This window comes from Acinonyx jubatus, chromosome X (genome assembly GCF_027475565.1).
Source record: "Acinonyx jubatus isolate Ajub_Pintada_27869175 chromosome X, VMU_Ajub_asm_v1.0, whole genome shotgun sequence".
In the NCBI taxonomy this organism is placed as follows: Eukaryota; Metazoa; Chordata; class Mammalia; order Carnivora; family Felidae; genus Acinonyx; species Acinonyx jubatus.
In genome coordinates this window covers 71570604-71592925 of record NC_069389.1, presented here as the reverse complement: position 1 = coordinate 71592925, position 22322 = coordinate 71570604, and the positions used below count along the sequence as shown (strand labels likewise).

General features: G+C 34.0%; 1 protein-coding gene and 1 pseudogene across 2 annotated transcripts; both read right to left on the bottom strand.

Annotated features, from left to right (window-relative positions):
• Positions 1-959: 959 nt before the first annotated feature.
• Positions 960-1359, bottom strand: LOC106968292 (profilin-1-like; annotated as a pseudogene).
• Positions 1360-17681: 16322 nt separating this feature from the next.
• Positions 17682-19759, bottom strand: PABPC5 (poly(A) binding protein cytoplasmic 5). Of its 2 annotated transcripts, none has more exons than XM_027053559.2 (2): positions 19628-19759; positions 17682-19088 (listed from the first exon to the last, which is right to left on the bottom strand). In XM_027053559.2, exon 2 carries the CDS (start codon positions 18946-18948, stop codon positions 17800-17802), a length of 1149 nt encoding a protein of 382 aa, XP_026909360.1. In that variant the 5' UTR covers positions 18949-19088; positions 19628-19759; the 3' UTR covers positions 17682-17799. The 2 variants fall into 2 exon arrangements, with proteins under 2 accessions (XP_026909360.1, XP_053057404.1); XM_053201429.1 differs by having other exon boundaries at positions 19617-19706.
• Between the last annotated feature and the right edge of the window lie 2563 nt (positions 19760-22322).

Here is a 22322-nt window from a genome sequence, read left to right as displayed (position 1 = left end):
CACACTGCCACCTTTTAGGAAGCCCTCACAGTAGAGTGAACAATCTCCCCTCTTATGTCTCAGGCTTCTGTCAGAATACAACCTTCACCCTGTCTGTGTCTGAGCTGTCTGCCTGGTGGTACAGTGCTCTTGTGTTTTATCTTAGGTGAATGGCTTGGTTTCAATATTCCAAATTTTAGAGACCTGTTGTGTGGTGGACTTGAAATGATCCTCTGGGGGACGGTCATGCCACGCTGTGGCTGATGACAGTTTGTCCCAGAAAAGCAGTTTCATGGCCATGCAGGAGCTCAGACTTTATAGTAAAGTAGAGCCAAATGCTGTCTTCCAGATTAGTTGCCTTCAACAGGTGTCTCTTCTGGTATGTTAATTACCCATGCTGCTCAATGGTGCCCACTATCTCTATTTTCCTGTAATAGGCAGTGCCACCTCTACCAAATGCACTCCAAGAAGGGCAACTGTCTCTCCCAATGCGACATGGGATCTTCAGACCATGTTGTCCATTCCTGTGCCTCTTTCCTCTTTCCCTACAGAAGCACCATTATGCACATCAGGCACAACCTTGGCTATGGCATAGACTTCCAAAACTTCAGACTTTGTGCTCTGCTGCTTATAAAAAGTTGCAATAATTAGGTCCTCTCTTTTTCCCAGTCAATGGTTTTGGGGAAGACTTTTTTTTCTTGTGCAATACCCTCAATGCTGCTGTCACTCTGTCTCTATTTCTCTTTTTCCTCACTCCATGACCAAGGCTCCCTCTTCTCTGCAGCACCCACAATTCTCTTCTTCCCCGAATCAAATTTCTGAAGATCCTACCTTCCACATTGTGGTTGTTTTTCTCCTTCTAGATATGCAGTTTGTTCTCTCAGTCCTCACATTGATTTACTGAGTGTTCGTAATGATTTGATATTTATCTGTGTTCAAGGTAGAAGATGAGCATAAGGTCCCCCTATTATCTGACCATCTTAACTCCTTGCATAACATTTCTTGTTGATCGTACCACTGTGTACACCTTCTTTGCCCATCATCAGGACTAATGTCTTGTCAGTCGTGGTGACAGTGACTTTGAAAGTGGAAGATCCCCCCAGTGCTCTTGGTATGAACATCCATGGTAAATTCCCATTCCTGAAACAGTGAGTCCCAGATAACAGAACATTTCTGGCCTCCACATTCCATCCCATTCACAAAAATACTTGATTGGCCTTTGCCAACCAGGACACCAACCTTTGCTGGCATGATGTTGGCAAAGGTTTTTCTGGAGACTGCTGCCCAGATGGAGGGCAAGTCCTTACAGCTCACAATGGCTATGTCCTGACATGTCCCACCAACCATGAAGTTGTTGATATAAGTGCTCCACCTGGTCATGGCACTGCTACTGGGGCTACTCTCTGCACAGTGGTTAGGGGCATCACCACTGGGTTGGGGCCCTTGGGATGTTAGATAGGGTGATGTGGAGAGTTCAGGAGCACATGATGCCACCCAGACTGTGGCTCTGCTAGCTGTGCAGCAGCCCTTGTACCACCACTTCTTCCATACAAATTTTACAATCTGCTCATCAAATTCCACATGAGAAAAATTGTCGGGACTTGACTGTTATTACATTTAACTTATAAATTAATTTTATAGTTAATTTATTTAAATATTAAGTCACAAATATTAATTTGTGAACATTGTATACCTCTCATTTATGTCTCTAAAAATTCACAATGAAGTGTTCTAATTTTTCTAATTTTCTGTTGGTTGTTTTCTAGTTAGATATTTTTGGACCATATAAAATGGTAACCTTTTAAAGGTAAGCCTTCATATTTCTGTTTGCATATAAAGAGATAATAATTTCATATTAAACCTGTATCTAGTATAAATCAGAAATCTAGTTTTTATCCTAATTTGCTAATTTACAGAATTATTTGTATTTCCAATCTACAACATTTTATCTTCTGTATATAGTAGTAGTTTTTTTTTTATTTCTAGACATTTTACTTTATATATATATATATATAAAATCATTTATCTATTTATTTATGCCTTACTGAACTTCTTAAAACAAATTGTACACTATTAGATAGAAATGGTTACAGCAGCATTATTGACTTCTTCTGAGAATGTTGATTTACAATTAACAAAATAAAACAATTAGGAAATCTTTAGAAGAATTAATGTTAACCTGGAATGTAGTGAGTTATGGAATATTTAAGTTAATGAAACAGTTTACGTTTGAAATCATCAAGTCTATGACTTAATTCATTACTGATGGACTCTTTACTAACTCTGAAGTGTTTTTAATATTAACTTTATTTTTACTGTTTTGAATTAGCCTTTACTCAGTTATAATTGAATATGCTAAATTTGCTTAATTTTTTATAACACTGAATCTTTTCATAAATGATTGACTTCTTTATATTTTCATAGAATACACTAATGTTGTTTACGTAGATATTCTGGAGATACACAGGTATATAGCCAGATAGGAACAACAGAAAACCCAAGTCTTCTTTAGTCATGGAGTATGATTCAATGTATGGAGGAAGCTACATATATATATATATATATATATATATATATATATGGCTTGGAAATTCCTTCAGGATGAAATTGTATTCACACATGCTTTTCTGGTCTGGTCACCAATCTAATACTAATACTGTAAGACAGGGGCAGGAAAAGAAAAACTTACTGTATAAGGATTTAATTTCTGGAAGCATGACACTGTTTTGAGAAGGGAATATAGATTTAAGAATTGATTTGAGTACTGGCACCTAGGTGGCTCAGTTGATTAAGCATCCTACTCTTGATTTCAGCTCAGGTCATGATCTCACAGTACATGAGACTGACTCCCATGTTGGGCTCTGCACTGAGAGTGTGGAGCCTGCTTGGTATTCTCCCTCTCTCTCTGCCCCTTCCCCACCCATGCTTTCTCTCTCTCTTTCTCTCTCAAAATATATAAATAAACTTAAAAAATTGATTTGAGATTATATACAAATTATTAGATAGTTACTCATCTCCTTATCAGAGCAATTTTATAGTGAAGCTTTCAAGCTTATACTTGATACTGAGAAAGTGAGGATTATTTGACATGTAACAATTATATAGATCTATATATTCATGTTTACTGGAATAGGCTTAATATTGGGAAAAATATACTTGCATTATTGGTCATTCCCACATTTTTGTGAATACTGTTTATCAATTAATAAGGGATGATCATCTTCCCATCCTCTACATGACACAAACCTTTTATTCATAAATAAAAGAAAGTATACCATAGTTTTAAATGGTTCAAGGAGTTAAAAGCACTATGACTAATTTATACTAGGCCACAACTTAAGAAAAATCTGAATTTAATTATACACTGTGTTTGTTGTTAAGCATTCTGTGAAATAAGAGAGAATGAATGACCCAGAGGACAAGATGACATATGCTTTCATGGTTAGTGGTAAAAAATTATCCATTGTAATTAAAGTTTTTTTTTAATATAAAGGGAAACTTAGAGATAATGCTTTTCAAAATTAGGGGAAAAAAAGATTTCCAATACTTTACATTTACTAAAGGAATTTTTCCTCTAACTAATAAAAATTTGAGAATAGAATATAGTTTAAAAATAGACATATAAAGATAAAGAAAAAGAAATATGAGGTACCATTTTAATTAATTCCTAAACTTTCCTTTAGAAAGATAAAAACAATTGCCAAAGTAGTCAGCTTAATTTGAAACAAATATAACCATTTTTCTCAGTTCTTGTAATTCCTGTAAATAGATTAATAACATGCTTGTTTTGTTTATCTATCAATAGTTGCTCTGTTGGTTAAACAATTCAGTTTACAAGTGACTACAGATACATATTGAGGCTGACATCTACACTATACTCATTCCCAAGTATCTCTATGCTATGTGTTTTTGGGGGGGGGGCAGATTATATAGAATATTATGTTTCCTTCCATAGTGGGTGAAAACACAAACTATGTCTTTCAATAATAGTCTTTCCTTAACACTTTTATTCTGTTCTAAATATACTTCATTTGGTAAAGGCTTTAAATTTTCATTTCTTTTCCTTTGCAGTTCTGAGTTAGTGAATGCTGAAGTTATATAAGGAAGTCGGAAAATATTGGCGATTATCTCTACTTTTATAACTGATTCAAGTATTTTAATTACTTTGACCGGACAACTGTGATAATCCTTCCTCTCTCCAAACACACAAAACCATATAAAGAAACATACACCCTCATCCATACACACACCCACATGCATGTGTGCACAAACATGCTTATTTGGCCCAAATGATCAAATAGATATTTGGTGTAATTTGGATGCTAACATAGAAGAAAATTTAAGATCAAGATAAACCTATGAATTCTAGGTTGGCAGATGATAATTTTATTTGAGTATCTCCCTTCTTTCTGGTTATTATCCTCTTTTTCTAACAATAGAAAAACAATAATCCAAAGAGAAATAAGATGTGTTTTCAATAACTCGATTAACAAATCAGTATTACATGCCTTCTATGATCTCAGATCTTTGATATATGTAGCTCTATGAGAAAAGCAGATAGATAAGAGAAGGCCATATTTGAAGAAAAGTGAGTTTTTCTAGCATTCAGTTGTTAAACTTGCCAACATAATGCACTTTTTTTTTCTTGGAGATTATGTTGTGGTATGACAGTGGGGTGTTCTCATGGCCCAGATAGAATGATGAGGTATGGTAATTACTCCAGAGATCTTTAATGAGGGTTTCAAAGTGAAATTTTCAGTCTAATGGGGAACTGTACATATATGGGTTTTAGGATGGTAATCCCGTTGAAAAGGTATGAAAGACTTTAAGGATACTAAAGCAAATTCTGAAAATAACTTTTTTCTTAAGTTTTAACAAGTTAAACCTTGATTAGCAATAATTGAGAGTGTTTGTTTTAACAGCCTGACCAGCATTGACTAATGTTTTCAGTATTACTAATTTGTTAAGTGAAAATGGTGTCTCATTAAATTTGCATTTATTAACTAGCTACCTTGAACATTGTCATATGTTTTCTATACAGTTGTTATTTGTTTCTTTTTATTTTAAAGTTGTGTATATATTTCTCTCACAAACTACTTTTGCCCATGTGACCTTGTATTGATTTGTGGGATATTTTTTATACAAAAATAAAAATTGTAACCATTGATCTGGCATAATTGGTGTATTTCCCTGTTTCTAGTTGACTTTCAATTTTCATTTGTTAAGAGAAATATAAGAATAAAATATTGGGTCGCCTTGGTCCTTCAGTCAGTTAAGTGTCCAACTCTTGATTTCAGCTCAGGTCATGACCTTACACTTCATGGGTTTGAGCCCCACATCAAACTCCATGCTGACAGTGCAGAACCTCCTTGAGATTCTCTCTTGCACTCTCCCTGCTACCCCCCTGCTCACACTTGTGCTTTTGCACTCTCTCTCTCTAAATAAACAAAAAAATTGAAAAAATAATAAAATATTAATCTAGAAAAAGTCATAGAGATTTGATTTTTTATTTATTCTATTATGGCTTGGTTTTTTAAAAAAAATTTAATGTTTATTTTTGAGGGGGGGTGCAGAGAGAGAGGGAGACACAGAATCTGAAGCAGGTTCCAGGCTCTGAGCTATCATCATAGAGTCCCTCGTGGGGCTCCAAGTCATGAACCATGAGATCATGACCTGAGCTGAAGTCGAACACTTTACTGACTGAGCTACCCAGGATCCCCATCTCTTGATAATTCCTAAAGATCATCAGGTTTATCCATTATGAAATCATATATATTCATTAAATAAAATTTGGATTATCTAAAAAATAGAAAGGTAAAAAAAGTTACAAATTGTTCCAATTTTCAGACAGCCTCACATGCACTATAAATATTTATTGAATGTATTTTCATTACTCTTTTGTTCTATGTGGAAAGGTTTTCATGTTGCTGTTGCTTAATTAGCAGTAAAATGCAGTCTGCTTTATTCTATGATATAAATATCACTCTTCTTTGTCATGCTACATTCTATCAAGTTATGCAGTTCATTTGTTAAACATATATTTACTATCATTACATACGAGTCACTTTTTTAGGCACTGACATAGAGTTTAGAGGTAGTGGGATGAGGAAAAACAATGGAAATAAACATAAAATATATCAGATATTTTTAAATTCTATGAAAAAAAGTATTAGGAAGAATAAAGAGTTTTGGAAGGGAATGGGGCTTGCCATTATGTATACAGGAGTAGGAAAATACTTTCTTATTTGGTGATATTTTAGTTGAGATCTGAGTACATTTATAGAATAAGCCATGAAAATATCTGAATAAAGAGAGTTCCAGGTGAAGGGACAGAGCAGGAGCAAATGAACTGACATAGTAATGTGCTTGATATTTCTGAGAATATTGAGGTGACAGTGTTGTGGGAGTGATGTAGAGAGGTGAAGAGTAAGGGATTTAATTAGCAAGATAAGGCCTTGGTAAGGAGTTTGAACTTCACTGAGCACAAGAGCTTTCACTGCTGAAATAATCTAGGTGAGAGATGATCATGGTTCAGACTGAGCTGTTGGCAACAAAAAGTGATAACAAATTATACGATTTTGAGGATATTTTCAAGATTTAGCCATCATTTTTTTCCAGACAGACTGGATGCGGAGTGTGATAAAAAGAAAAGAGTTAAGAATAACTCCAAAGTTTTTGGCCTAAAACTGCAAGAAAGGAGCTGCCATTTACTGAGATGAAGAACATACAAGGAGGAACTGACAGAGGGTGACAACAGTAAGAGTTCAATTATTATAAAAGCTTTCTAATATTCTAAATAGTATTTCTTCGTTAAAGATATTCTACATTTTAGTTATAAGCTATTTAGAAAATTTATATAATGAAAAAGAAAAAAAATCACCTATAATTTTATAACCGAAGAAAATTACTTAATGTTTTGTTGTAAGTGTATACACTTTATGCATACACATACACAAATATAAACACAGTATATACATGTATATGTTATGTATATATAATTTTTTCTTATTAAAATGGGATGCTTTTTATGAGCTGATCATTTCAGATACTTACATCTAGGATTTGTTTAGAATTTTTTCCTTTCCAGAAATTTGGAAAAAAAGAGCCACTTGTACAGTTTTCTAGCACTTTTATGGTTTGACTATTATCATTATTGTTTTCCTTTTTAACTTTATTTCATTTGTAACTTATTTCACTAAATTGTATCAATTAATAAGGTTTTTCATATTATTATTATTACTTATTCTAAGTAGCTAATCTTGGGAGATACTTTCTAGGCCAAAGTATGTAGACCAGGGTTTCTAGTTCAGAGGTTGAAAAACTGTAACTTGCAGGCCAAATTTGTGCTGCCACAATTTTTTACATGGCCTGCATACTTAAAAGCTTTTAATACATGAACACATTTACAATCTATTTGATAACTGAAAGACATAACTTTGATGAACACTAATTAAGCTACATGTAATCCCCCAAATTCTTTTCATTAGAATTATATTATGAAAAAAATATCTTTGTATCATTGTCATCATTATATTTTGAATTTTGTCAATTTTAAAATATGTGGAAATTTGTCTTTTTTTCTTTTTGTATAAGTATCTATATAATATCCTTGATGTTACTTCTTGTCTCCCAAAGGCTAAAATAATTACTATCTGGCATTTAGAGAAAAAGTTTGCTGACTCCTATTCTAGATATTTGTAAGCATGCATAAAAATTACCTGGAGACTATGAGAAAAATGTAAATTTTTGTTGTACACCCCACCTTCAGCACTGTTATGTCAGTTTTGATTCAGTAAGCCAAGGGTAAGTCCTAAGAATCTCAGTTTTAACAAACACTCCAGGTAGTTCTGATACACTCTAGACCAAATTTTCAAAAACACAAGATGCAGGCCCACCTGGGTGACTCAGTTGGTTAAGCGTCCAACTTCAGGTCAGGTCATGATCTGACAATTCGTGGGTTTGAGCCCCACGTTGGGCCCTGTGCTGACAGCTCAGAGCCTGGAGCCTGCTTCAGATTCTGTGTCTCCCTTTCTCTGCCCCTCCCTTGCTCACTCTCTGTGTCTATCTCTGTCTTTCTGTCTCAAAACTAAACAAAATTTTTAAAAAATTTAAAAAAAACACAGCATGCCAACTTGCACTGAGGAAATTTCAGTAGTATCTTTGATTTACATTTGTGCTAGTATTTCACCATCAGCATGCTGGTAAATATAAATTCATTGTACATATCTTATTGGAATGAATTGCCACAGGATACACCTGCCTATAATTATTAACACCTGTCAAGAATTGTGCAGTCACCTTTTCTTGGAACATAGCACTGCTAGGGATCAAAGCATGGTTTTTGGTCTAGAAATTTTGTAACTCTTAATTTGAACCCATATGATAACGATAGACACATCATTATTCGTAAATTCCATACATCTATTCTTATCTCTTTTTATCCCCCCTTTATTATTGTTTATGTATATATGTGCGTTTATCTATATATATATGTACATATCCATCCATCTATCCATAATCTATCCATCCGTCCAATTTCCCTATAAACACAAGATCTTAATTATGCTAGAATTAGTACTAACTCCTGCCCCAACTGCCATACAAACCTTGAATTTTTGATAGGAATGATCTACTATTTGTTTCATAGTAAATTTAACAATCTATCAATGCACCTTGGAAAGAGCAAATGTTGTGACATCAGTGTAAACAACAAGACATAAGGAGCTTTAAAAAATAAAAACACTATATATAGTACATTCCAGTCATTGTTATTAGAAGTTAGAAATTATTGCTGGAATACCTTAATAAAAATTCTGGAAAGTCCTGAAGATTTTAGGTAGTATATGCAAAAGGAAGAAAAGAAGAAATAATTTATCCTCTGAGACAACTTTATCATTAAATCTGGAGTCTTCTTAATGAAGTTTACACAGGTGCCTCAAGTTCATATTTCTAAGAACCAAACCTTGCCTTTTTTCTCTACCTTCCCAACATTTTCATTGCTTTTTGGTTTATACTAATGGTGCTCCAGAGAAAAGTGGCTTCCCTCTCTGAGTAGTTGTGAAAGATTTCCATGATTTTTTCCCCTTTTGTATCCAATCCTCACTTATACATATTTTTGTAAAAGCTCTCTCTCTCTCTCTCTGGAGACAAAATATTAATTATTATTTTTCTATTTCTTGTTTTTCAAAATATGTGTATTCAATTTGTCTGAAATTATTATCTGTGATGAATTCCTAAGAGTGACTAAAATTATTTAAGATAGTATTCTTGGGGCGCCTGGGTGGCGCAGTCGGTTAAGTGTCCGACTTCAGCCAGGTCAGGATCTCGCGGTCCGTGAGTTTGAGCCCTGCGTCGGGCTCTGGGCTGATGGCTCGGAGCCTGGAGCCTGTTTCCGATTCTGTGTCTCCCTCTCTCTCTGCCCCACCCCCGTTCCTGCTCTGTCTCTCTCTGTCCAAAAAATAAATAAAAAACGTTGAAAAAAAATTTTAAAAAAAGATAGTATTCTTATTTATTTAATGAACTTTAACCTTGTTTTTATGGACAAATTCCATATTGTTTCAAGTACTTAATAACATTTTCAATTTTTACCTGATAAGTGGTCTTTGCACATTTAGCAAGATAAACAGTTCTAGCAGACAGTGTTCTAAAAATGTATGATCCCATGGGACACATGGCTGGCTTAGTCAGTTTAGTGTGTGACTGTTTATCTCAGGGTTGTGAGTTTGAGCCACACGTTGGGAAAAAATTAAAATCTAAAAAAATAAAAATAAAAAAAATTATGATCCCAGATGAATTAAAACACAACTGCCATAGTCATAAATTCTTGGCCCCAAATTAGAGAAAAAAAAATTCAAACCTACAATTACTTGTATGAGTAACCCACCTTGAATGATTTCTGTGATGAAACTTGCTGCTGAGGAAAAGTTGTAACATTGTTTCCAGTTTACCTATCACCTTATAAATAGGATATTTGAGGAGATATATTTGTTTTTGATCATGAAAATATATTACATATACACATCTCCCACAAACTAAAAATAAAAAGTGCAAATGACCCAGTGGTCTAAGAAAATTATTCTGCCTAAGTAAAACTGTTTTTTTTTTTGGATACTAAAGGGGGAGACATACTTAGTTCATACTTGTTTTTCAATCTTCACAGTTTGTTTTACTTTTATCAAAATATAATAGAAGTTTTAGAAAACTGTATCTTCTCATAAATTTTTATTTTTTGCCTGAAAGAGTTTACATTATTGTGGTATGTCTCCATAAAACAACTAAGGGCTACATATAGTTTCATTTTCATTTCCTAAGTTGCCACTTCAGAAAAGTTGGGCAGTGTCTCTTAGCATTATTTTTTGTTATGCTTGGCATATGGCTTTCACATCTCAAAATTTGTACCACATTAGCAATATATACTTCTGTTTGTATTACCCAGTCTTCGGTACTCAGATGCTCTAGAACATGTGTACAGCATGAAAGCACAATTCTAAACAGAGCCCATAGTTTTTGTTGGTTTAATTAACAAATTAACATCATTTTTATATGGTACATTTTCTTTAAAAATAATATCTTCAGCTAGATACATTCATCTATATATAAACAGTTTACATATCCTACTCTCTACTGTGGCTTAACATGCAAGTCCTGAAATTTAATCTTGACAAAATGGTACAATATCTCACACACACACACATGCACACACACACACACACACACACACACACACCTTACTAGAAATGTTTTAGATAATTTTTAGACAAACTACATAAACTAAAAATGCCTTATAAAAGCTTCTGTGTTCAGCAAAAGATGGAGTTGAGATTAGGTGATGGAGGTAAGTGAGTATAGACAAGTAGAGTAGTACCGATGATTTTCTTTTTAGGAAATTCACTTACAAATGAAAGTTTCTTAAGGTTTACTATTACTGTAGTAGTCAAATAAGTATTAAGAATAACCATACAAACTAAATGAAAACTATTCATCATGCTTCAACTTAAAGTAGATATCAAGCCAGGCAGACATTTACTGCCCTTATTTTTAAATATTTATAACATTTAAATATTTTCTTTATTTATCTATATCCCTTCTTTTAATTATTCTTGGGTTAATTCATAAATCCCATATTTAAAACAAAATTATTTTTTAATGTTTATTTATTTTTGAGAGAGAGGGCAGGGGGATGGCAGAGGGAGAGAATCCAAAGCAGGCTCCAGTCTCTGAGCTGTCAGCGGAGAACCTGACATGGGGCTAGAACTCACTGACCACATGATCATGACCTGAGATGCTTAAGTTGGACGCTTAACCAACTGAGCCACCCAAGTGCCCCCAAAACAACTCTTTAATAATAGGAAAACATATTCTTCATCTTAATTTGCATTACTTTGCCACTATCTCTGCCATAATGTAACGGGCCTCTCTTCATCACACACACACACAAAAATATGGTATTTACTCCTATAGGTAAGGAAATTAACATATAATAAATTTTTGTGCAATAAAATTAACTAGGGAGATTCTTTGGGTTCCCTAAAGCTTTGGGAAAAAAAAGCTTGCAAATTCTTCTCTGTGTGTAGTTCTATTCAGGGATGTAGTCTGCCCAAAATCCTCAGAAAGGTGATTTTTTTTAATTAATTTTTTTTTTAATTTACATCCAAATTAGTTAGCATATAGTGCAACAATGATTTCAGGAGTAGATTCCTTAATGCCCCTTGCCCATTTAGTCCATCCCACCCTCACAACTCCTCCAGTAACCCTCTGTTTGTTCTCCATATTAGGATTCTCATGTTTTGTCCCCCTCCCTGTTTTTAATATTATTTTTGTTTCCCTTCCCTTATGTTCATCTGTTCTGTGTCTTAAAGTCCTCATATGAGTGAAGTCATATGATATTTGTCTTTCTCTGACTAATTTTGCTTAGCATAATACCCTACGTGGATGGAACTGGAGGGTATTATGCTAAGTGAAATCAGAAAGGTGATTTAAAACACAGGAAACAATAGGTGTTGTTGAGGAGATGGAGAAAGGTGAACCCTCTAACACTGGTGGTGGGAATGCAAACAGTGGAAAACAGTATGGAGGTTCCTCAAAAAGTTAAACCTAGAACTACCCTGCAATCCAGCAATTGCACTGCTGGATATTTATCTAAAATATACAAAATTACTGATTCAAAGTGACACATGCACCCTGATGTTTATAGCAACATTATCAATAATAGCCAAATTATAGAAAGAGCCCAAATTCCCATTGACTGATAAATGGATAAAGAAGTCAAAGAAGTGTGTGTGTGTGTATATATATATATATATATATATATATATATATATATATATATATAAGAATATTATCCAGGCATAGAAATAAATGAAATCTTGCCATTTGCAATGAAGTGGATGGAGCTAGAGTATTATGCTAAACAAAATAAGTCAGAGAAAGAAAAATATCATATGATGTCAATCATGTGGATTTTAAGAAACAAAACAGATGAACATAAAGAGGGAAAGAGAGAGAGGTAAACTGTAAAACAGACTCTTAACTATAGAGAACAAACTGAGGGTTGCTGGAAGGGAGGTGGGAGGGGCGATGGGCTAAATGCATGATGGATGTTAAGGAGGGCACTTCTGAGGAGAACTGGATCACTAAATTCTACTGAAACTAATATTATGCTATATGTTAACTGATTGGAATTTAAATAAAAACTTGGAACAAAAAAAATAAAGGAGTTGTTTGCACCCAAAGAAAATGAAACACTAATTCCAAAAAATATATTCACCCTATGTTTATTTCAGCATTATTTACAATACCTAAGGTATGGAAGCAACCCAGGTGTCCATCAACAGATGAATGGATAAAGAAGATGTGGTATATATACACAATGTAATATTACTCAGCCATAAAAAGAAATGAGACCTTGCCATTTGCAACAACATACATGGATCTAGAGAGTATTATACTAAGTGAAATAAATCAGACAAAGACAAATACCATATGATTTCGCTTAGGTGTGAACTCTGAAAAACAAAGCAAATGAACAAACAAATACACAGACTCTTAAATACAGAGAACAAACTGGAAGTGGGTAAAATAGATGAATGGTATTAAAAGGTACAAACTTCCAGTTATGAAGTAAGTCCTGGGGATGAAAATACAACACAGGGAATGTAGTCGATAATATTGTAATAACATTGTTCAGTGACAGGTAGTGATTACACTTACCATGGTGAGCATATAGTAATATATAGAATTGTTGAATCAATATGTTGTGCACCTGAAACTAATATAATTAGTATGTCAATTTTAATTTAATAAAAAAAGGAGTCATTTGCAATCCTGTGTAAATTTGCTTAAAATTAATTTTCAAATGCTCCTAAATATTGATTTAAAAAGTCTTTGATTTTCCAAAAGTATAATTTACCTTTTTAGAAATTTTAAATCAATCTCAAAAATTTGTAAAATTATTTATTCTACATTATAGAAGGCTTATTTTTTTATAGAAAAGATGCCAACACCTGGTGTTTCACTTACTAGTTTTAAAACAAAGAAACTAATTTACTCTGATAACTGAGACAGTCATGACATATAATAGCATCACTCATCTCTTTTCTTGCAAGTCTCTCCAAAGAACTAAATATTTTCTTAATTAAATAAAATGCAAAGGCTCCAAACTTCTGTTGAGAAATTTAATGAGAACACTGGTCATTTTTGTGTGCCAAATGGGAGATGTTTTAAAACTGAATTTGACTTTTGATGGTGAAAGTACTTGGAGTTATTTTTTTTAAGTTTCATATAAATTATATCCTCAATATTTGTACATTGAGTTAGGCCTTTCTCAGATTTCCAATGGTAGCTAGATTATTTCTAACTACTGACCATGATCCCTTGAAGCCAAGTGGTTATATTAACTCTCTTGAATCTCAAAGAAAGCATTTGTTAGGTTATATTTCTTGGGAAGTAACACCATGAAGTATGTAAGAAACAATTAATTTCACATGCACAAGCACTAGTTTTTCAGGGATTCTTGTGATCACTTGATTTAATGTAGGAACAAGGCCTTGTGGAAATTGTCTTGGTCTTGAAGCAACATCCCATTAATTTATTTAAAAAATATATACAAATATATTTTCATTTAACTTATGTCAATTATTAGAAGCTTTGTCTAAGATAAACTCATCAATAAATTGTTGAACAATAATAAAAAAAGAAATCATGAGAAGTGTAAAAGTATTGATAACACCTCAGCAGGATAAGCACTAGTCTATATCACCAGTAACACCATATTAGAAGCGCCAATCTATGTAACTAATCAGCTCTCAATTATTTCTTTATGGGATGAAATTTGATAAAAAATGGCTTATTCTGTAATAACTCATTTCTCCTGTGAAATACTGAGGAGACAATTGAAAAACAAACAAATTAAGGGATAATTCAACAAGCAACCATGGAATGCTAACTATATTCCAGGTATTAACGTAGATGCTGGGAACACATATATCATCTATATTCAGTAATTTACTGATGCATTTTAAACTATTTCCTTAAATAAAGCCATTTATTTATAGGTAGGATGGCATTCACACCATTCCTAAATATTCCCTTAAACACATAGTATTCTTACATTTTCCCCTGTACTGAAAATATCACTTAACATGTAACATTTTGTTTGTCCCCTTAATCATAGATACAACCAGAAAGGCAACAGTATATGAAGAAGTTTTTTGTACAGAATAGTCTCACCAGAATAACTTTTAATATGATGGTTTACAATCACAAAGCAATGTTCTTAATTTTCTTCTCCTGGGCACATTTGAAGTTTGTACAGTGACTGTTTTGAAAAGCTGAAAAAGGCTGGGGGAAACAAACAAAACTTGTATTAAATAGTCCATTCTTAAGTTTACCATGACAATTGACAGTATAGTTTTACTAATTTACTAATTATCTTGCGCTAGGAAATGAACAATATCCTATTTTTAATGATTTTTTCACAAATTTAAGCTGTTCAGTTGTTTTGCTCCCCCTTGAAAACCTTAATTATAAGTCTATTAAATGTAGTGAAAAATGAAAAGTACAAGATTGAAAAATTACCCAGGTGTTTGTGTTCAAATAGAGATTATCTTTCCTTTATAATTTTCCCTTTCTTTTTACCAACTGAATTTACAGAGGTTTGTTTTGTTTTGTTTTGTTTTGTTTTTTACTGCTTTGCAGTGTCCTAACATATAATTTATCTGTACTTGGGCATATTTTAATTATTCCTTTATTTGTAATGGCTAACTTTTTAAAAATAATAATTATTTAAATACTTAAATAATTTCCTCAAATGTATTAAATGCTTTTATACTTGAAGATTTTTACCTTCTAGAAATCTTGCATGATTTGTACTGATTCAAAGCATTTGTAAAGGTTCTGGTTAACACTAACACTTCAAGTTTATAAATTCAAATAAAAACTGGTAATTGGTAAAAAGGAATAGAGAGTGCATATAGTAAGTAATTACCAATGTAGATATTTTAAATTTATTTCAGGTTGCACTGTTTTCATATATTTTAATGGTCACAATTATGTAAAGCAGTGGGCTCATAAAATATGAAAATTATATCCCATTAGTTTTTAGTTTTACTTTTGTCAATTTAAGTAAAGAATATATCTTGAATGTTTTTCAGAATTTTGATACATATATCAATATAATGTGCATTCTAATTTTTAGCAGACCTAAGCTTTTACATGGTATAGATACTTTTCCTTAAGTTCATATAACTCATACTGTTTTAAGCAAGGGAGTTCATCACAAGGTTGTTTACAAATGTAGAAAACACTGGAAAACATGTAAGTATTATTCAATGCGTTACTTAGATAAGCTATAGTACATGCACGCAATGGAATACTATGCAGTCACTAAAATGATGATACAGATTGATATTTTTTTAGCTTAAAATTTAAAGAAACACAAAATAGTACATATAGTATTTTTTTGTTGATTGTAAAAGAGTGTGTTTACATAGGAGAAAAGTATATGTATGCAATGAAATCATTAATAGTGGTTATCTCTGAACTGTGGGAATTTAATTCTTTATAATTAATTCTTTATAAATGCCTGCATTGTGTACATTTTTTAAACAATGAGCATGTATTATGTATATGATCAATAAAAACAGTGATTTCCATTTGAAAATATTTGATAATGAATATACATGTAATTTGTAGATAAACAATTACACAGAGAAAGTTCTTTCTCTTTGTTTTATGGGAAAATAGCTAACAAGTGTTAACAAAATTATATATCTATGTTGTATTATGCATGTAACCTAAAATTTGTAGTTAACATAATAAAAGCCAATTAAGAATAGAGACAACGCATTTTTTATGGTTGGATATATGATGTGAATAAACCCTATTTTTAAAAAGGATTTTTTAAAATTTTACATAAATTAAGTAATTATTTCTCTACTTCCAAAATGATTTGAACACTCACATATTAAATGAAAGGCAATCTAAAGAAAACATAAAAGTAAGAGTAATATGGATGGGAGGTAGATGGGTGGAGAAAAGAGGAGACTACAAGTAAAATACTAAAAATCTGCAATCTAGAAATTACAGGATAAGTAATGTAACTGCAATATAGAACAGGACATCTTGTCACAACTTCGAAGCAGCCAGACATAAAGAGAACCATACTGGATTAATAGCTCTCATATAACAGATGGAGGCTTTGATACATCTGTGAATATTATCACATGGATGTATTCAAAAATTTACAAGAGATAACGACAAGTTTAATAAAAGATGTCCTTCAAAGTAATTTTTCAACATCATTATATGGATTATTTATCCTTTTTATTGACACTTTATAGACGCTGAAGTAAAAATTTTAAAATTTTCTATAGGTAAAGGCAATTCAGTGCAGTTATTTACCTTTTTTGTTAACTTAACATGACCCATGTGTACTACTAAGGAGTTTTAAAAAATGAGTGGCAAGAATGCTGCTTAGACTGTACTCATATATCAACTCTCTCAGGAAAGATTTTTAAGATAAAATTCATCATTTTAATAATGCTTAAAGTGTTAATTTTCTAATATACTAATTGAGAAAACACTAATAGGTTTATTTCTGGGCATGAAGTTGAATACAACTCCCAATACTTAGTCAAAGCCACTGTCAACTCTCTGATATGCCCACAATACATTAAAAAGGGGAAAAATGTATAACGAAATAAAGAAAACTCAGATCTTTTGAAAATAATATCCATTTTAAATAATAAAGTAAAATTATGCACAAATGTTCATCGGATCATATACATTTTCCCCTGCTTTACTGATTTCTCAAAAAGCAAGTTAGAACTTTTCTGTGTGATAGATTCAGAAATAATGGCCATTTTGAGAATATTTTCATAGAAGAAATTACATTTAGCAGTATAATTGCAATAAGGAAGTAAATATACTCAAGTACCTCACCTTGACTGGTTTAGGTAAATAATAATAATAATGAAAACAATATGTGGAGGGACAAAGTTTATTCTATATACCCTAAGGATATTTTATCAAAAAATGGTACAAAATGACAGTTTTACAATTAGAAATTATATTCTTCACTAAAATGAACAAGGTTTTCTAGTTTTACTTATTTTTTCAAAAGAAAGTATTTACTTCAAAAAGAAAGAAAGAAAGAAAGAAAGAAAGAAAGAAAGAAAGAAAGAAAAGAAAAGAAAAGAAAAGAAAAGAAAAGAAAAGAAAAGAAAAGAAAAGCAAAGCCTGGCATAAAATAACCTCATCACAAAGTAGCCCAAACTAAGTAGGCACCAGCTAAAGGCTGCACCAAATTGAGCATTCTTATTCTCACCACCTGCGCCTGGCCTGGCCCAGGGTGACATGCAGGGGCTTGGAGCCCACTGTGCGACCATTCATCTCATCCACTGCCTTGGTAGCATCTTCAAAAGAGGAGAAGCAGACAACACCAAACCCTTTGCCTTGCCCTACTTCCACCATCACTTTGGCCCGGCTAATTGATCCAAAGGAAGAAAATTCTTCCTTCAGTTTTTCATCATCGATGGTCTCATCCAGGTTCTTAATATAGATAGGCACCCCCGGAGGCCGACTTTTTTCTTTTAATCTCAGCCGTTCAAATCTTCGTCTTAACTCAGCCAATCGTTCAATTTTCTTCTGTGCTCGCCCTACGTACAGAACTTTCCCATTGATGGACTTTCCATGCAGGTCTAACACAGCCTTTTGGGCAGCCTCGTGCGTCTCATACCTCACAAATCCAAAGCCCTTAGATTTCCCACTAGCATCTCTTATTACCTTAACACTCTCAGTTGGCCCATATCCACTAAAGATTTCCTTCAGTTTTTCATCATCCATGTCATCTCCGAAGTTTTTAACAAAAACATTAGTGAAAGTTGCTCTATCCTTGGTTCTGACTTCAGCTGCCCTCTCTTCTGGGAATTTGAATCTACCAACATATACCTGGCGGTTGTTGAGCCGCACCCCATTCATATGCCAGATGGCTCTATTGGCAGCGGCCAGGCTGTCAAAGTGCACATAGGCATAACCCTTAGAGCCATTGTCATCACATACGACTTTGCAGGAGAGAATGTTCCCAAAAGCAGAAAATAAATAAAAAAGGGCCCTATTATCTATGGATTTGTCCAGGTTTTTGATGAATATATTTCCAACTCCAGACTTTCTTAAGCGGTCATCTGGCTGAGACCACATGAGGCGGAAAGGTTTGCCATTAATCAAATCAAAATTCATGGTATTCAGGGCCCACTCAGCATCTGCAGGAAAGCGGAAGTTAACATAGCCATAGCCCAGGGGGCTGCGGGTCACAGGGTCACGGCAGATTCGGGTGAAGCGCAGAGGGCCAGCAGGCCTGAACTTTTTATATAACATGTCCTCAGTAACATCTGGGTCCAAGTCACCCACGTACAGGGCAGCCTTGAGGTACTTCTTTTTCTTGCCAGCAGGATTAGGCTCTCCACTCCCCATCTTTCTAAGCACAGGAAGGAGGCTTTCGCGGGAGAGAAAAAAAGGCTGATTTCTCTAAGCTATGGGCCAAGCAGCTGTTCACAAAAAGAAGAAAGCCAAGGCGAAGGAAGCTAAAAGCAGTTTCAGAATCACTGTTGAGGCTGAGAAAATGAAGTTCAGAAACAGCTGGTCAGCGGACTCAGAACAAACACATCAGACAACAATGCATCCCAATAACGAATCTGTTCTACCTAAAGAACTTATAATTTCCACCCATTAAGATTTAAAATCTGTTTTAAAAGCCAGTAGTAAGAAAGAAATTCTCTGTTCCTCATTTAATTGTAAGAAATCATCAAGCAGCTGGCTGGGCCCCCCACATCTCGCATTGGCTTACAGAGGCCTCGAGACCCGTTTTCAGCATAAATATAGGCCTCGAGCTCCTACTGGCTTAAAATTCTCTTAACCTGGACAGGGGCCAAACGTGTATTCCTCCGCCGGCTGCCTGGCCGGTCTCAGGCGGGCTAGCAGCTAAGGCCGCTAAACACACTCAGCGTCAGTGAAAGGGCAGACTAAACACTTGGTGCGCTGGGGCCGGAAGGCAGGCTGCAGAAGGCGGATCAGACAGAGAGACAGACAGACAGACACACACGCTGGGGACGGAAGACCGCCCAGATACCCCAGATGCCCACCGGGTACGGACCGAGTGACGCGCGGTAATTTCGGCAGTCTGAGACTCGCGGCAGGTCCGGAGGGACTGACTGGCGGACGCGCACTGGGTCAGCTTCAGCGGGAGGCGGTTCCGGACAGATGTGGGGCGGAGTCAGAAGAGAAGGGTAGATGCGAGGCGGGCGGGCAGAGCTGGGACAGATGGACACGAATTGCTTTCCGCAGGACAGAGCACCCCAAGGAGGAAAACCATTTAGCTGTGGTAGGGCGGGCGGGGCGTGAGGAAACCCGGAACCTTGCTAAGTAACTTCCCGCTTGCTCTGTGCCAAGATAAAATTAATTTAATTTAATTTAATTTAATTTAATTTAATTTAATTTAATTTAATTTAATTTAAATGTTTTTTAGATTTTTCTTTATTTTTAAAATTTTGTGTTTTTATTTATTATCTTTAAGTATTAATTTTAGGCGGCTAATCCCAAAATTAAAGCAGGAGGTGATCACCTAGGCAGAAAGAGCTCTCATACTTTTTTTAATAATAATAAAAAAATTTCCTATATCATTTCTGCTTAGGAAATTAGATATAGGGTTGCATATTTTCTAAATTAATTGGAAAGTCAGAATTGACAGCTGTACTGGATTCACATTACAGTGCTAAATGATCATATGGTCAAATAAAACACAGGGCCATGTTGCATTTAGCCTTTATCCATTAAACCCCAACATGATGATCACATAATCCCCAAGTAGTAAGCAGAATTCTTGACACTGCTCCGGTAGTACTAATATTTTAATGACTGGAGAGTCGTAAAATGGCATTTTATGGTACCTAGTGCTACAAAACTTTGAAGACGTGCTGTCTCCACAATCAAAAATTACAAAATATTAATAAAAGAGATAAAAGCTACAGAATCAATGCAAAATATATGATTAATGTCCACAGATGAAATAAACATGTAAAGATATAGGCATATTATGCATTAATTACTAATTATTTTATTTTATTAAAGTTTTTATTTAAATTCCAATTAACATACAGTGTAATATTAGTTTCAGGTATACAATATAGTGTTTCAACACTTCCATACAACACCTGGGGCTCATCACAAGTGCACTACTAAATCCCTATCACCTACTTAACCCACCCCTCACCTACCTTCCCTTTAGCAACTGTCAGTTTGTTTTCTATAGTTAAGAGTCTGTTTCTTGGTTTGCTTCCCTCTCTCTTTTTTCCCCTTTGCTCATTTGTTTTGTTTCTTAAATTCAACATATGACTGAAATTATATGGTATTTGTTTTTCTTGAACTGATTTATTTTGCTTAACATAATACTCTCTAGCTCAATGTCTTTGCAAATGGCAAGATTTCATTATTTTTTATTGCTAATACCCCATTGTGTTTATATATATATATATATATATATATATATATATATATATACACATACACACACACACTCTCTTATTTATCCATTCATCAGTTGATGGACATGGGATATTTTCATAATTTGGCTGTTGTAGATAATGCTTCTATAAACATTGGGTGCACATATCCCTTTGAATTAGTATATTTGTATTCTTTAGGCAAATAGCTAGTAGTGCAATTGCTGAATCATAGGATACTACTATTTTTAACTTTTTTTTTAACCAGGAAATGGTGCCGCTCATTATTTTTCCTCCAAGATTTTATTTAAATTCAAGTTAGTTAACATATAGTGTAGTATTTAGAATTCAGTGATTCATCACTTACATATAACACCCAGTGCTAATGCCAACAAGTTCCCTCCTTAATTCCCATCACCCATTTAGCACATTCCCCCACCCACCTCCCCTTCAGCAACCCTCAGTTTGTTTCCTATAGGTAATAGTCTCTTATGATTTTCCTCCCTGTTTTTATCTTAATTTCTTTTTCCTTCCCTTCCCCCATGTTCATCTGTTTTGTTTCTTAAATCCCACAGTTCAATGAAATAATATGGGATCTGTCTTTCTCTGACTTACTTTGCTTAGCATAATACACTCTAGCTCCATCCTTATCATTGCAAATGACAAGATGTCATTCTTTTTGATGGTTGAGTAATATTCCCTTGTGCATATACTACCTCTTATTTATCCATTCATCAGTAAATGGGCATGTGCACTCTTTCCATATTTTTTGCTATTGTGGATAATGCTGCTATAAACATTGGTGTCCATGTGCCCCTTTGAATCAGTATTTTTGTATCCTTTGGATTAATAACTAGTAGTATAATTGCTGGGCCATAGGGTGGTTTTATTTTTAACTTTTTGAGGAAACTCAAAAATGTTTTCCACAGTGGCTGTACCAGCTTGCATTCCCATCAACAGTGTAAGAGGATTCCCCTTTATCCACATTTTCACCAACACCTGTTGTTTCCTGTGTTGTTTATTTTAGCCATTCTGGCAGTTGTGAGGTGATAACTCATTGCAATTTTGATTTGTATTTCCCTGATGATGAGTGATGCTGAACATCTTAAGTGTCTGTTTGCCATCTGTATGTCTTTTTTGGAAAAATTTCTATTCATGTCTTCTGCCCATTTTTAATTGGGTTATTCATTTTTTGGGTGTTGTATAAATTCTTTATGTATTTTGGATGCTAACCATTTATCAGATATGTCATTTGCAAATATCTTCTTCCATTCCATTAGTTGACCCTTAGTTTTGTTGATTGTTTTCTTCACTATGCAGAAGCTTTTTTATCTTGATGACGTTCCAATT

Bases quoted from the DNA above. Each gene is read 5' to 3' on its own strand.
- PABPC5 (XM_027053559.2), bottom strand. From the start codon at position 18,948: ATGGGGAGTGGAGAGCCTAATCCTGCTGGCAAGAAAAAGAAGTACCTC.